This window comes from Haliotis cracherodii, unplaced genomic scaffold (assembly GCF_022045235.1).
Source record: "Haliotis cracherodii isolate W230 unplaced genomic scaffold, xgHalCrac1.p SCAF_5, whole genome shotgun sequence".
NCBI classification, from domain to species: domain Eukaryota; kingdom Metazoa; phylum Mollusca; class Gastropoda; order Lepetellida; family Haliotidae; genus Haliotis; species Haliotis cracherodii.
In genome coordinates, this window is record NW_027266308.1 from 30,018,208 (window position 1) to 30,034,731 (window position 16,524).

Here is a 16,524-nt window from a genome sequence, read left to right on the forward strand (position 1 = left end):
TTGATCTGCAGAATTTGCTGGAGGATGCCTGCATCAAGATCGCCACAAATAGAATTTCATTTCAATAGAATCTCTCCTTTCAATGCTTTTGTTTCCGTTCACCGATGATTCCCGATCTCAGATTCGGCCAATGTCGGAAAAATGTGACGGATTGCCAAAGGCCGGGGTTGTTAACACATATGTCTGTCCGGAAACCCTGATAGTTCAGACCCTGATAGATTTCCAGCTATTTTAAGAAATAAAAAAATGAGAATTCTTCAAGCAGCGACCCTGAAGAAACAGCCAGCTCACCACGTCAAATATCGGTTTTGATTATTGGGTTTCCGTCTATTTAACCGCTCTACTGTGCTAAAGAAGGACACATCTCTCCCTTTTAACGCAAGCGAGACTTTTTTGTGTCTGTCAAAATATTTGATGTGGAGGGGTAAACGGGATTACTGGCTCGGCTGGTCTGGCTCTTTAATCATCAGCGGAGACTAACTTTGTCCATTCTGTCCGGTATTCCGCCAAGATCAATGCAATCCGGCGTTCGGTCTGCACCAGACACCTAATCCGATACGGATATGCGACATTCATAGAAAACGCATGCTTTTTTGCAGAGAATAGGTTAGGCAGTTACAGGGTGAACGTTTTTACAGCATTTCTGACCATTTACTTGCAAGCCTGAACTGAAGGAATTGTTAGATTTAGATCGTAAATAAATAAATGATTAATTTCCTAAGTAGGGTCATGAATGATAAAAGTGTAGCGATATCAGTCTTACTCTGAAACCAGCTTCAGCCATCATTTCTACTAAAGCGACATCTGCCACCCCAGGTACTATCGCAACCTCTACGGCTACGTTTACGTTTACGTTTACACTACTGCTACTTGTGCAGCTTCAACCAGCAATACGATCAAGCCACTACGGCTACACTTGCTATACTTCTCCCGCTACAATTACACTTCGCTATCCCCATGCCAATACTAAGAGGGCTTTACCACTATCGCTACACTTGCTATACTTCTCCCGCTACAATTACACTTCGCTATCCCTATGCTAATACTAAGAGGGCTTTACTACTATCGCTACACTTGCTATACTTCTCCCGCTACAATTACACTTCGCTATCCCCATGCCAATACTAAGAGGGCTTTACCACTACCGCTACACTTGCTATACTTCTCCCGCTACAATTACACTTCGCTATCCCTATGCTAATACTAATAGGGCTTTACCACTATCGCTACACTTGCTATACTTCTCCCGCTACAATTACACTTGGCTATCCACATGCCAATACTAATAGGGCTTTACCACTATCGCTACACTTGCTATACTTCTCCCGCTACAATTACACTCCGCTATCCCCATGCCAATACTAAGATAAGAGTGTTTTACCACTACCGCTACACTTGCTATACTTCTCCCGCTACAATTACACTTGGCTATCCCCATGCCGATACTAAGAGGGCTTTACCACTACCGCTACACTTGCTACCGCTACAATTACACTTGGCTATCCTCATGCCAATACTAAGAGGGTTTTACCACTACCGTTACACTTGCTATACTTCTCCCGCTACAATTACACTCCGCTATCCCCATGCCAATACTAAGAGGGCTTTACCACTACGGCTACACTTGCTATACTTCTCCCGCTACAATTACACTCCGCTATCCCCATGCCAATACTAAGATAAGAGTGTTTTACCACTACCGCTACACTTGCTATACTTCTCCCGCTACAATTACACTCCGCTATCCCCATGCCAATACTAAGAGGGCTTTACCACTACCGCTACACTTGCTATACTTCTCCCGCTACAATTACACTTCGCTATCCCCATGCCAATACTAAGAGGGCTTTACCACTACCACTACTGCTACACTTGCTTTACTACTACCGCTACTATTACACTCCGCTATCCCCATGCCAATACTAAGAGGGCTTTACCACTACGGCTACACTTGCTATACTTCTCCCGCTACAATTACACTTGGCTATCCCCATGCCAATACTAAGATATGAGGGCTTTACCACTACCGCTACACTTGCTATACTTCTCCCGCTACAATTACACTCCGCTATCCCCATGCCAATACTAAGAGGGCTTTACCACTACGGCTACACTTGCTATACTTCTCCCGCTAAAATTACACTTGGCTATCCCTATGCTAATACTAAGAGGGCTTTACCACTACCGCTACACATACCATTACAGCTGCACTAACTATTGTCTCTGCAACCACCAATTATCGCAATATAACTACTACCACAAAACAACTATACCTCCACTACCATTATCAATGTAATTACCACAACTACACAATACCGCTACTACCATTACCACTACCACTACCACCCATGCTTGCCGTAAAAGACGACTATGCTTGTCGTAAGAGGCGACTAACGGGATCGTGTGGTCAGGCTCGCTGACTTGGTTGATGCATGACATCGATCCCAATCACTGGATTGTCTGGTCCAGACTCGATCATTTACAGACCACCGTCATATAGCTGGAAGATTGCCGAGTGCGGCGTTAACCAAGCAACAAGCAAAACACTGCAACTACCACTAAGACTATTCCCCTACAAACAACACCTGTTCACCATCACCACTTTGACTACTGCTACCACCATCGCTACTGCTACAATAGCCACCACACCAACCATCTACATATAAGCTACTGGGGACCCATTCTAACGTAAACTCACCATGCGGAGGGGGTTGATTAGCCTAGTGATCATGGCCCAGTAGGACAACGTCGTGTGGGCGTCGCTCTTTCAACGACAGATCGATGCTCCAAATGGAAACAATGTCTGAAGCTCTCTAATGGATGTTTATTAAGATCTATAATAAGCAATCGAACAAGCAAACAAACTTTGTCACGATATTGTTGGTTGGTTGGTTTGTTGTTTAACGCCGCACTCAGCAATATTCCACCTATATGACGGCGGTCTGTAAATAATCGAGTCTGGACCAGACAATCCAGTGATTAATGTCATGAGCATTGATCAACGCAAGTGGGATCGATGACATGCATCAACCAAGTCACCGAGCCTGACCACCCGATCCCGTTAGTAACCTCTTACGACAAGCATGGTCGCCTTTTTTCGGCAAGCATGGGTTGCTGAAGACCTATTCTACTACGGATCTTCATGGGTTGTCAAGATGTTGTAAAATTGTGACTGTGAACAGATACGGCCACAGTTGCCTCACGCACAAATACAACGGTACATCATAAACACTATATGGACACAAGATATATGTAAAGGGCGTCATGGAAAATGATGAACACAAAACTGTTTGGAATAGGCCCGTATACAGCCTCGGACATATCTAGGCCATCAAACCTGATCTTGTCCTTTTTGATAATCCAATGAATTCATTTATATCATTTCAATTTTCTGTCCCTTTTGACACTTATGTGATGGACAGGATTCAGGAAAAACATGGCAAATATGCGGACCTCGCTTTCGAAACGTCACGCTTGCATCCCAAGTACCAAGTTGTCCGACTCCCCATTGTTCTCGGTGCTTTAGGTTTGGTACCTCCCAGTCGGTTGACTGACATTGGGAGAGTACCCGGATTTGCTGCCAGGAATACAGCCCTTCTGACAGTCTGGGTAATGCAGAAGGCTGCAGTGTTGGGAGTCCTTAAATTCTCTGAAAAGTTCTGGGTGGGTTCGAGTAGGCAGCGCAGTAATTCATATGGTGGGTCGAATTTTCGAACACTTTCTGCTAAAAGATCAACTAGATAAGGTGAACAATGTTGTACCTGAAAAAAACCCCAGATTCTGTTGCTTACTAAGAAGATTATTCGACTGACCTACCTCACCACCCTTACAGTGGCGACACACTTACAGGATATGTCCCACGTACCACATGTTTGTGTACTCAGAGAAGACTAACTAAAGCGACAAAACCTTTCCAGATAGGATAACCAGTAGGAATCCCAGCATAAAGCAGAGTCCATTGTACGATTCAGACTATATCATGAGCACGTGTTTTTGAATCACAATCGTATAGTAATGATACCAGGTGTTCGCGTATCCTGTCCCACCGGCGGCACCCGTCACAAACACATGCAAAGGCAAGTCAATTGTTCACCAAAAAAACCCACAGGAACATATGGTACAAGTCAAAATAAGGAATTGCATCAGTAAAGTAATCCTATTCTTTACCCATTACTTAAGACCGTCATAACGCTATGATCGCTTTGCGGATTAGAGCCCATGTGATTTGTTTACTGTCTGGTCACCTATCAAAACTGTTTGGGTCAGATTTGCCCAGATACAGTTGTAATAGTGCAGCATTCACTCCGATAAGGGCGGTCGGGTAGCCTAGTGGTTAAAGCGTTCGCTCGTCACGCCCCGAAGACCCGGGTTCGATTCCCGACATGGGTAAAATGTGTGAAGCCCATTTCTGGTGTCCCCCGCCGTGATATTGCTGGAATATTGCTAAAAGCGGCGTAAAACCAAACTCACTCACTCACTCACTCACTCACTCCGATAACCACCCGCCTTCACAAAAGGTGGTATCGAATACCCAATAGATATGTACTATATGTCAACGGGGGATATTACCCCAGTATTTGGTGGCGGGGTGGCCCAGTAGTCGATGCCACTGAACAACGCTGAACAAAATTGTGTACCTTATCCTATTAGTATCCTCAGGTCGTGGGTTCGAGTCTCAGATCAGTCCGACTAGGGCAGTGGGCAGTGGGCTAAAACGAGGACTGATCAGCTAGGGTTGGCTAGCACTATAAAACCGGCATTAGTCCGGAATAGTACAAGTAACCTCCAACCTCCATTGCAAGTGACCTTCAATTTCTGAGTTGTCCTCCCATATCAATCTGTTGCGCTGTGATATAACTAACACAGTTCAAACCAGCGTTAACCCAAATCACCCACTCACAACTGCTCATTATTTGTCTGAGCAGAAACCAATTGAAATTTCAGTTGAAATTAAAACTGAAAAGACTGAATATGATTGTTGTTTTAGGCCCAGTAGTTCCCCCAGAGCAGCAAGAAGCTGCCTGTTTCATATCGATTTTCAAACGGTTATTGTTTCAGTCGTGCGTAAAATTGATTAGATAATGTGTCGGATTAGCTCTGGTCGGCGTGTTAAATCAATACCTTATCGCTACCATAGAAATAATGGATAAACTATACCGCCTTTCTTTACAATTTATATGCTTCTATTCACCCAACCATACGCCTTGTTATGACCGAATAACCTTCGTTTAACTTGCCAGACAAACGGTAGAGTTTGTTATATGAGCATTGATTAAAAATAGGGCACATCCTATATACAAGATACAGCCCCACTAACCTTATGATGTTTCGATTACATTAAACCATTATAGGTGGGGGAGATGAAGTAAAATGGGGTTTAACGTCGCGTTTAAGATTATTGCACAGACTTACATAGCGACGTGCATGCACGTGTGTGTATGGCTGCTTGTACTAGTCCGGAGTGATGCCGATTTCTAGTGCGAACCTACTGAGATACCATACACAGTTTAACATACCCCACTCAGACATTATACTGATTCCGAGCCGACCTGTACTGGCTTTAGTCACTTAATGCCGAGCGCCAGGCAGGGTAACAACAAGCACTATCTTTTGGTAAGATGCGGCCGGAGATCAAACACCAGACCTTTCGCTCTCCGGGCGGACGCTTTACCACTAGACCACGGAGGCGGTCTTAAACATTTATAGACTTTATATCAGTACAAAAACTGTCGAAATTAGTTGGGTTTTTTTTTAAAGTTGCTGACACAATATTTTAGCTGGCGGATTTTATTTTTAAATTTCAACTCCAACATTAACATACCAATTTAATAACTTCAAAATAATCGAACGAAACTTATTTTAACTTTATATTGCTAGCAAATGGTTTAACGGTAGCATCAGCAGATTAAGTCATCATCGCATACCCAGAATATCTGCAGCAAAGGTCGTTAAGACCTCTAACCAGTGGATTTGGGTTTCGATTGTCAACATTAAAGTAGTTTGAGGAGTCAGTTTAAACGTTTACCTCTCCAAATAGTCTAAAACATGTATTTATACTGTGCGTTACACTTAAAGAAATGTGTTTAGACCCTAAACAGAAACCTAAGCGTGTCCCCTGTCCCATACGTTTGGCGCGTTTTGGGTCTTAACATGTTTAGGACTGTCTTTAACAACTACAGGTGTGATTAAACGTGCGCTTTCGTGGTAATCAGACATATTATTATTTTCAGCTTCTGTTTTTTGTATGAGAGAAATACTATCAGTCATAAACAATTCTTTCAACACCTCGGCGGGATACGAACCCTCAGCCTCTTGAATTGTATTCCTTCACGCTACCACCGGCTATGCATATTGTTGACGTAACAGTTGTTGTTTTTTGTGACCATTATCTTTGCTCGGTTAAGTTGTTCATTTTTATGTTAATATTGTAGCAAGTTCGTTGTGAGTCATGTGAATCTTATTTGTACATCTAATTGCAATAGAGGAGATAAACCAATTGTGTTTTGAAATTTGCAAACTAAAGTCGACCCCACGGCAGTCTTCGCTTGTTTGTAAACAGAACAGTCCGTCGGTTGCGAGTTCAACTCCAAGCGTGGTTGTGACGAACGGGCTATCGATGTGAAGAGCTTCTGAACACGTCAAGCTCCTCACAGCGATATCCCGTTCGCGGAGCTCTCTATACTATGTTACCGACAGTGTAACGAAGGTGTCACGCGCTGGGAAGGAGCTTGGTAAACAAGTAGTCAAAAGGAAACCACTCTAACTATAAATTAACTGCCCTTGATAAGAAAAGGTCACGGTCATTGTGGTAGCATTCTATATTTTTCAGCTGATACAAACAAAAAGGTACGTTGATACGCTTAACGTTTTGCGTGGAATGATTGTTCAGCTATCATCTGTCATGGACTCGCATGAGTCATAATCGGTTAAATATACGATGTTTGCGGCGTGTATTATTGGATTAGTTGTTCATGTTTTGAAAGGCCAAGCGGAAACCATTCGGTTTTGTAGTCAGAAATAATACAGTAGACACTTATGGTCGAATCGTTTTCTTCAACACGTCTTTTGCACGCCATTTTACCCCTCCTAAGACAGGTCGGACCCTGTATTAAATTCTGTCCATAACTTAGCTCTAATTCAGCTTTGGGAAGAGACTTAGCTAGGGTGGTTTTCGCTACGACACTTTTTCGTCAACCTTAGCGCTAAAAGTTAAACAGCCTCGTGAATATGCCGCCTGACTTGTATTAGAGAAACAGCGTTTTCGGCGGCCATCTTTTTATGGATCGATATGTAGACTATCGATGTATTAATACGCATGTTTTAGGTGTGAACAGGCTAAATAAACTTCAAAGAAAGATTTTCTTCAAAAAGGAAACGTTTTACCAATCAGAATCAAGCATTCTTCAATGTCATGGTAGAATATACATTATACATCGTACACATGGTTGACTTAATTCCCATTGATATGGACTTAACTTAAACATGTCTAGATTGTGGGATGTTGTGTTTAGCTGGTGTATAGGCTGTGAGACGATAGCTCATTTCATATGTTTAGACACTAAACGTGTTCAAACAGAACACACCAAATGTGTCTTTCGTTTAGGATTTAAAAACATTCCTAAACATTTCCAGATCTAAACATGTATTGTATGTGTTTACATTCTTAACTCATTTTACAGTGTACACGTTCATGAGGCAATACCTAATTGAGTAACAGGGCCGTTCCAATGTTATTTTTCTAATTACTGTTTGATTTTCACACGGATCTTTTGTAAACCGACTAATACAACATAACGCGCCCTCGCAGCTCTTGGAAAAAGATATCGGGAAATGAAAACTGACGACCTATGAAGTAATACTAGGTTGCCACATGTTAATTTCAAACTAAGTTATATATGTTCAGTAATAAAGATCTCCGTTTTGTTTTCATCTTAAATATAGATCGGGTATGGTTACACAGAAGATCATTATACCGCTTGCACTTGCCCGGAATAATTGATCTTTAAAGTCTTGCGGGAACTCGGCTCTCTTTACAATGTTTGCTCATCCCAGCGAAGCTCCCAGTACATAATATTTATCTTGAAAGGTGCTCTTGACATGTGACAGGGGAATGAATAAGTGAGTGAATATTTATTCGTGATCATTAGCAGCACTTCGGCGATTGATTACGAGACATACTGACACATTAACCGATGGCCAGAGTTATAATTATATGGCGATTAACCGATACATATTAACATTGAGCGAGATAACGTAAGACTAGATGGCAGTGTTCCGGTATTCATTATTGCACGAAGACTATGAATAGGTGAGAGCAAAAGAAACGTTTTTGAATAACCGACGGGTATAGGAATTTATGGCAATGGGGCAATTTTAGCTCACAGTGACCAAGGTGAGCTTATGCCATACCGTGGCGTCCGTCGCCCGTAGGTCAACATTTTTTTCAAACAACTCCTTCTTCTGACATACTGATTGGAAACTTACGAAATTTGACTGGAAGCATCCCCAGGTGGTTGGGATTAAAAATTATACAAATGGTAGCACTGACCCCCCGACTTTAAACGACTTCTTCTCTGGAACTATGAGATAGATATCAACCATATTTGGTTGGAAGCATTCTCCGGTGGTGAGGATTCAAAACTGTACAAATGGAGGGGTGACCCCCAAGGGGCTTAGGGGCGGGGCCAAATAGGGGTAATTTGGCTATATTGCTTTAGCGACCTCTCCTCTGGAACTAAGAGATCGATATCAACCATATTTGTTTGGAAGCATTCTCTGGTGGTGAGGATTCAAAATTGTACAAATGGAAGGGCTGAGAAGAACATGGTTTATGTATATGATGACTAAGACACCGTGGCCGCGTGGCACAAAGCCATCTTAGCGCTACGACTATCGGAAGTCTATGTTAAAGTATGGGAGTTACGATAACCTCAGGGCTAAGATAGCTTAATGGAATGGGGCCCTACACAGTTTTCCCGTAAAACAGCGAAACTGAACAATACCGGAGATCTAAAAGCGAATGCTTACATCCGAACACTGTGCAACTGTTTCACTTCCTATGACGTCATGAAAATTATGACGTTTCAGATATATGACGTCACAATCAGTAGGACGTCTCTTGTAAACCATTTGTAACAATGGCGGACGTTAATCGTTGTGTGTATATCATCGAGTGAAAACGACGTTGTCAGAATTGTAGAAAGTGACAATGATGTCTCCGATTGAGGATGGGTCGACACCAATGTTGTTGGATCTCAACAACTCTACCGCAAGAACAATAGTGAAAACTATTGGCGTGACACCCACGATGGCCAGAAAGATCATCAGTTACAAACGCCAGAAGGGCTGGTACGATCACATTGGAGAACTATGGCGGATCAAACAGATGACGATGCCGCTTTTCGAAGCCATAACCTGCAAGTACACCGTATACAGACAACATACAAGGAAACCATATAGGCGACTGCAAGACGCGTCGAAAAGATTTGCAAGCAAAAGAAAGACACCCGATAGAGATTCCGATATATCAGGACGCAGAACAATTGACCCAGCCTCTCGCTCAGTGTCAAGAACTCCAAACAAGGTCAGTGTAAAGATGGAAAAGGGAAAGCACAAAGCCACTGGCAAAAATCAACGCGTGACGCGTGGGTCAAAAGAAGCCGAAGCGGTTGAACTGCCACAAATTAGGATGGCTCCTGTTGCCGTAAACAGGTCTGTATCTGGTAATGTCGTAATGGTGACATATAAAGCCATGAGTCACGGAACCAAACTAGGAACAGCAGAGACTAGTCAGCTCGTGAGCAAAGGTGACAAAAGAGACGGAACCACCCAAATGAATCTCTCTGAACCAAGGATGAACGGTAATACAACGCCGGGTGGCCCATTGACTGCCCAGAAGCTCAAGACTGTTGAGAAGTCTGATGAGAATCCGAATCGACTGAAGTCCATTGAGAGATGGATTTCTGACGTGAATGATGCGGGAACGGAAAATGAACAGAATAAAGTGTCCAATCAGAAAAAGCATCCACAGAAAACCAAAACAAATGAACTTGAAACGTTATCAATGAACCCTATGCCCGGACCAAGTGGTGTCAAGGTTCTTGAGGGAATTGAAACACAGGACTCATATCACCAAGGGTCAGATGAGGGGAATTTTAGAGGACATGCAGAGTCCCAAAGAAACAATACAAAATCGAAGAAAATGGACACAAAGTCGGAGAAAATGGACAACAAATCGGAGAAAAACAGAGTCGATAACCCAGTGCCAGGAACAAGTGGTATGAAAAATTACATTCGTTCAAAAGGGGATCGTGACAAAGCATTACCTGTTGACGAAATACGGAACTCAAAAAGGAAAACACAGGAAGCTGAACGTCATCGTCGACACAAACGTCATCATTCTGATCGGAAGGATCGTCGGAACGAGGGTCGATCTCCGGACGTCGTCGTTGAAAAACACAGACGCAGCCACCGCCATGATAGACACAAAAGAGAATCAAAAGAATCGGCTGAGATAAGTGATTCGGTTTGCCAAGTGATGTAAATACACGTTATTCTCCAGCAATAGAAAATATGGACTAATTAGATTTGAAAAGTACCACACTTATAGAATGTATGATTTTGTATGCTATTTGGTACTGTATTAAAAGTTGAAAGGAATGTATTTTGCTGTTATTGGCTAGAGTCGAGTTCTTTTCAGGGAAACGATGAAAAAATAAGGTGAGGCTGGAGTACAGGGCAGGGGTCGGGCCAGTGGGAGATTGAGGTAGAGGGGAGGGCAGGGGTCGGGCCAGTGGGTGGTTGAGGTTGAGGGGAGGGGTCGGGCCAGTGGGTGGTTGAGGTTGAGGGGAGGGGTCGGGCCAGTGGGAGGTTGGGGTTGAGGGGAGGGGTCGGGCCAGTGGGAGGTTGGGGTAGAGGGGAGGGGTCGGGCCAGTGGGAGGTTGGGGTAGAGGGGAGGGGTCGGGCCAGTGGGTGGTTGGGGTAGAGGGGAGGGGTCGGGCCAGTGGGAGGTTGGGGTAGAGGGGAGGGGTCGGGCCAGTGGGAGGTAGAGGTAGAGGGGAGGGGTCGGGCCAGTGGGTGGTTGAGGTTGAGGGGAGGGGTCGGGCCAGTGGGAGGTTGGGGTAGAGGGGAGGGGTCGGGCCAGTGGAAGGTTGGGGTAGAGGGGAGGGATCGGGCCAGTGGAAGGTTGGGGTAGAGTGGAGGGGTCGGGTCGGTGGGAAGTTGGGGTAGAGGGGAGGGGTCGGGCCAGTGGGAGGTTGGGGTAGAGGGGAGGGGTCGGGCCAGTGGGAGGTTGAGGTAGAGGGGAGAAGTCGGGCCAGTGGGAAGTTGAGGTAGAGGGGAGGGGTCGGGCCAGTGGGAGGTTGAGGTAGAGGGGAGGAGTCGGGCCAGTGGGAGGTTGAGGTAGAGGGGAGGGGTCGGGCCAGTGGGAGGTTGAGGTAGAGGGGAGGGGTCGGGCCAGTAAGAGGTTGGGGTAGAGGGGAGGGGTCGGGCCAGTGGAAGGTTTAGGTAGAGGGGAGGGGTCGGGCCAGTGGGAGGTTGGTGTAGCGAAGGCATTACGTCAGCAATCTGCAACAGGCTTTCCTTTCTGATTTCACTGACACGCCGTGATTTAACTAAAATTCTGTTCAAATCCGCGTAAACCCCAACATATTCCCTTGCTCAGCACCACACCACGAACGCCATTATCCACGATTTCCTAATTGTATTACAGGCAGGTTTCAAGTAAACAACGATCAAATAGCTCGTTAGTCTGTTGATTGTAGTGATTACATAAAAACAATTATTGATCAAAATACTTCTACGGCACTCTAGCAATGCCCGTGCCACTAACCAATCCAATACAAGCATCCGATTGTACAGAGGACCAACTAAGGAGAAAAGAGTTATGTCCCCTTAGTAATTCAATAGCAAGCACACTCCGGCGCAGTGGTGACTCAGCATAACACCACTGCAACAGGCTAATTTGCATATCACGTGACCGGACTTTTCTCTTGTTTGTAAACAAACGCGCTTTTTCAGAAATCAGTATAGAACGGACTAATGCAAGTTTTTTTGGGGCGCTTTACATATTGTTTTGCATAATTATATAGATATGCTAATACAACTGCGACAGTGAGTTGCATGACAATATATATTTATACATCAAAGTGACCCTATCGCTATCTCTCCATGTGGCTTCGATGACAGCACGTGGAGCCGTACAACTTATGTAAACAAAGGATAACTACGCAAAACAAGTAGATTTTCACGTATTAGGATACTTTCTTAATGAACCGTAACCATTCTTTGACATTTGTTCATGAAAATGTGTAGACTTGTCAAACATGAAACGGATGAAAAGCATATGCAATATCTTGAATGGACTGTGAAAGATGTCACGAATCGTCAGATGGCGCTGGCCTGTGGCAGAGGTACTATGCTGGCTGGCTGCAGGCCGCATGGAACTCTGGGTAGGAGAGTGAACAGCAAGCTCCTTCCCAGCGCGTGACACCTTCGTTACACTCTCGGTAACATCGCTGCCACCAGTGTGGGCGCGGCCATTTCAAGAATCTTGAAATTTGCCCTCCAACCCCATATGTAGTATCGTTTATACCTTTGGCTATGTCTTTGGGAATGCCATCATATTTCAATTTGAAAAGGTTTACGACTGACCAGATGAATTTACTTTGTTGTTTTGATAATCAGATTGGTTCGAGATTGCAGACTAACGGAAAATAAACCAACTTTTCCCTTACATTCTTACTATATCAATAACACGATAGTTTTAATGAAACAGAAATTCAAATTGACAAACGAAGAAAGTAATTTAGCAGCGATAAGTGTATTCGGCGTCACAACAGTCGTCACTTGTTTTGTAAACATAACGGTCATTCGGTTGCGAGTTCAACTCCAAGCATGGTTGTGGCCACCTATTCACAGTTGGGAGTTTTGACTGGTGGCAGCGATAGTATAGAGAGCTCCGGGAACGTACTATCGCTGTGAGGAGCTTGATTCAACAGTTTCTTATCAGTGACAATTGATTTTATACACAACCCACACGAAAACAGGAGATGCTTATGCCAGGTTGATGCTATCTTACCTTTACGTCCAATGGAATCTGTATCGGTGGATAATCGCGACTGGTAATTCTCTGGCGTTGACGTTTTAAATTCATAAGACGTGTGTTTCAAAACAGGGACCATATGGTGTCTGTTCACGAGCACAGACAGGTTAGCCATTTTGGTAGTGTTCCTGGTAGACATGAAACAGTGAGTGAGTGAGTTTGATTTTGCGCCGCTTTTAGCAATATTCCAGCAATATCACGGCGGGGGACACCAGAAATGGGCTTCACACATTGTATCCATGTCGGGATGCGAACCCAGGTCTTCGGCGTGACGAGCGAATGCTTTAACCACTAGGCTACCCGACCGCCCTAGACATGAAACAGGCATTTAGTCCGACACAATGTTACCAACACGGAAATCAGGAAACGGAGATATGCGAGATGAAGATGCATGATATTGAGATTTGTGAAGGGGAGGGGTGGGCCAGTATCCCTTAACATTTAGAGCGATTGTTTGCCAGATACAGTGTATGTACCCTGCGTTATTGTAGCGACAATCATAGTCAGTACTGATAAACAATTGGCTTTATACAGTGTTCCACATTTGGAAGTTGAACACGGACCTTCGGAGTAAGGAGTTGTAGCTACTAGGCTACCCTACCTCCCCTTTAAATACAAAGATATACAACTATAGCAAAAGAACAGGGGTATAAGGTGATGTTAAATGGTGTGTGTGTGTGTGTGTGTGTGCGTGCGTGCGTGTGTGTGTGTGTGTGTGTGTGTGTGCAAGTACTAGTCCGGGGTTATGTCAGTTATATAATGCTAGCCTACTGAGACACAGTATCCTGACTCAGAGCCGACGTCCTTTGGGGTTTTTGCCCTCAACCTTCCGCTCTCCGGGCTGATGCTCTGTACACTAGAGCCCGGAGGTGATCGTCACACGCCTACATTGCGAATACGTTGATACGCTGACCAGCTGCTACGCCGTGATATAACTGAAATACTGTTCAAAGTGAACCCACTCACTCACGATACGGGTATGTCACAGGAGTGGGTATTCCGGAATGTACAAAATATGAATTATTTAAAGGATAATATTAAAGACAAATATCGACTGGCCAATACAAGCAGCCCTGGCGTAAAGCAGCTGAACTATCATCTTCAGATTGTACCATGGGTACGTATCCCGTGAAGATTCCGGTTTAGAATTGGTCTTCCGCAACATATGCTTGTCGTAAGATTGGTTGGTTGGTTTGTTGTTTAACGCCGCACTCGTTAAAGGCGACTATGCTTGTCGGAAGAGGCGACTAACGGGATCGGGTGGCCAGGCTCGCTGACTTGGTTGATGCATGTTATCGTATCCCAATTCCATGATGTCAATCACTGGATTGTCTGGTCCAGACTCATATAGCTGGAATATTGCTGAGTGCGGCTTTAAACAACAAACAAACAAACAAACAAACAAATCTTGATCTCTCTGGATGACCATGCCACGTTATCTTGAATGTCCGGATATCTCTAAGTTACTACACAGTCCCGCTTGCTTTTTGTTTAACGCCGCACTCAGCAATATTCAAGCTATATGATGGCGGTCTGTAAATAATCGAGTCTGGACCAGACAATCCAGTCGCCTCTTACGACAAGCATCTATCGAAATCTTGGACATCTGCCAGACCAGCCAGACATTCCAGGCGCAAGTATACCTAAATCCATAATATTCTATATCTGCTGCAGCACATTGATTGGGGAAATCCAGGCAAACGTCGATTATATAATATTATTATTACAAAACATTAAACACGGATTATTAAATAAAATATTTTGTTTTAAAATGTCACGCGTCTTATAGGAAGGCTCTAAGAATGTATCAGACATGTATTACCCAAGAATGGACATTAACATTTTTTCAAAAGTTTTGCATTTTTAGTTTTTGTTTACATGGTTGTGGTGAGTGAGTATGGTTTTACGCCGCTTTTAGCAATATTACAGCAATATCACGGCGGGGGACACCGGAAATGGGCCTCACACATTGTTACCATGTGGGGAATCGAATCCGGGTCTTCGGCGTGACGAGCCAACGCTTTAACCACTGGGTTACCCGACAGTTCCTACATGGTTGGGGTATTTTAGGGTGTGGTAGTTATAAACAGTCAAAAGCTCGTGGATGTCGTCATAGCAATCACAATATACAACAAAGGTGTAGGAAATAAAGTCACTTAAGGTTTAACCCGTGTTATCAAAGATAAGAACCATGCGGTCAACCATTTGATGTTCTTGGTGCACACTGACTGTCCCAAACAACAATCTGGCTGAGGTTACGAATGATTGTACAAAGCGCTCGTAAAATCTAGTTATTCCGCTGTCTTCGCAACGTGTCTCTCTCTCTCTCTCTCTCTCTCTCTCTCTCTCTCTCTCTCTCTCTCTCTCTCTCACCGAAATAGAACCACCGAGCTTCCGCTTTCCGACAGACGCTCTATCCACTAGGCCACGGAGGCGGTCCCGCTAAATATTTAGGATATAAATTGTTGATTATGGTTACTATGGTGATGAAAGAAATCGTTCTCAGACACATATCCTTGGATTCATCTTCTCAAGCACCATCCTGTGACACTTTAGATGGATGAAAAGCTTTTGTTTCACAAGAAAATCTATACGATCGTAGTTACTGTGGGCTTTGATTATATGTTTGGCAATAATAACAGTAATTGCGTGATTTACCGTCTCCATAACATGTTCTCTCATAAATGTACTGTACGGTGGATTCTTAGATTTGGATTAACAGACTGCCAAGCACATAACATGAATTCAGAGTTAGAATACCGTATTTCCTCCATTAGACACCCGGGAGTCTAGTATTTTCGGGCACCGCCTCCGTGGTCTAGTTGTAGAGCGTCCGCCCGGAGTGCGGAAGGTCCGGGGTTCGATCCCTGGCCGCGTCATACCAAAAGACGTTTAAAGATGGTACTTGTTGTTACCCTGTCTGGCGCTCGGCATTAAGGGGCTAAAACAAGGACTGGTCGACTCGGAGTCAGTATACTGCGCCATGTTAAACTGCGGCATGGTATCTCAGTGTGCTTGCACTATAAATCGGCATCAGTCCGGACTAGTACAAGCAGCCACACACACACACACACACACACACACAAGTGCATGCGAGTCGCTATATAAGTGCAATAATCTTGAACGCGACGTTAAACGCAATTTCACCTTACCTCACCTCTATTCTTTTCGCGCAAGCTTTGTTTGTTTGTTGTTTAACGCCGCACTCAGCAATATTCCAGCTATATATGACGGCAGTCTGTAAAATAATCGAGTCTGTACTAGGCAATCCAGTAATTGACATCATGAGCATCGATCCACGCAATTGACATAGATGACATGCATCAACAAAGTCCGCGAGGCTGACCACCGGATCCCGTTAGTCGCTTCTTACGACAAGCATAGTCGCCTTTTACGACAAGCATGGGTTGCTGAAGACCTAT

At 44.2% G+C, this 16,524-nt stretch overlaps 1 protein-coding gene across 1 annotated transcript; it reads right to left on the minus strand.

The window, feature by feature from the left end:
* Positions 1 to 10,695: 10,695 nt before the first annotated feature.
* Positions 10,696 to 11,553, minus strand: LOC139443645 (uncharacterized). The gene has a single exon (XM_071224595.1). The coding sequence runs from the start codon at positions 11,551 to 11,553 to the stop codon at positions 10,696 to 10,698; it is 858 nt and encodes a 285-aa protein (XP_071080696.1).
* Between the last annotated feature and the right edge of the window lie 4,971 nt (positions 11,554 to 16,524).

Excerpts from the sequence above, each read along its gene's own strand:
- LOC139443645 (XM_071224595.1), bottom strand. The coding sequence starts at position 11,553 with ATGCCTTCGCTACACCAACCTCCCACTGGCCCGACCCCTCCCCTCTAC.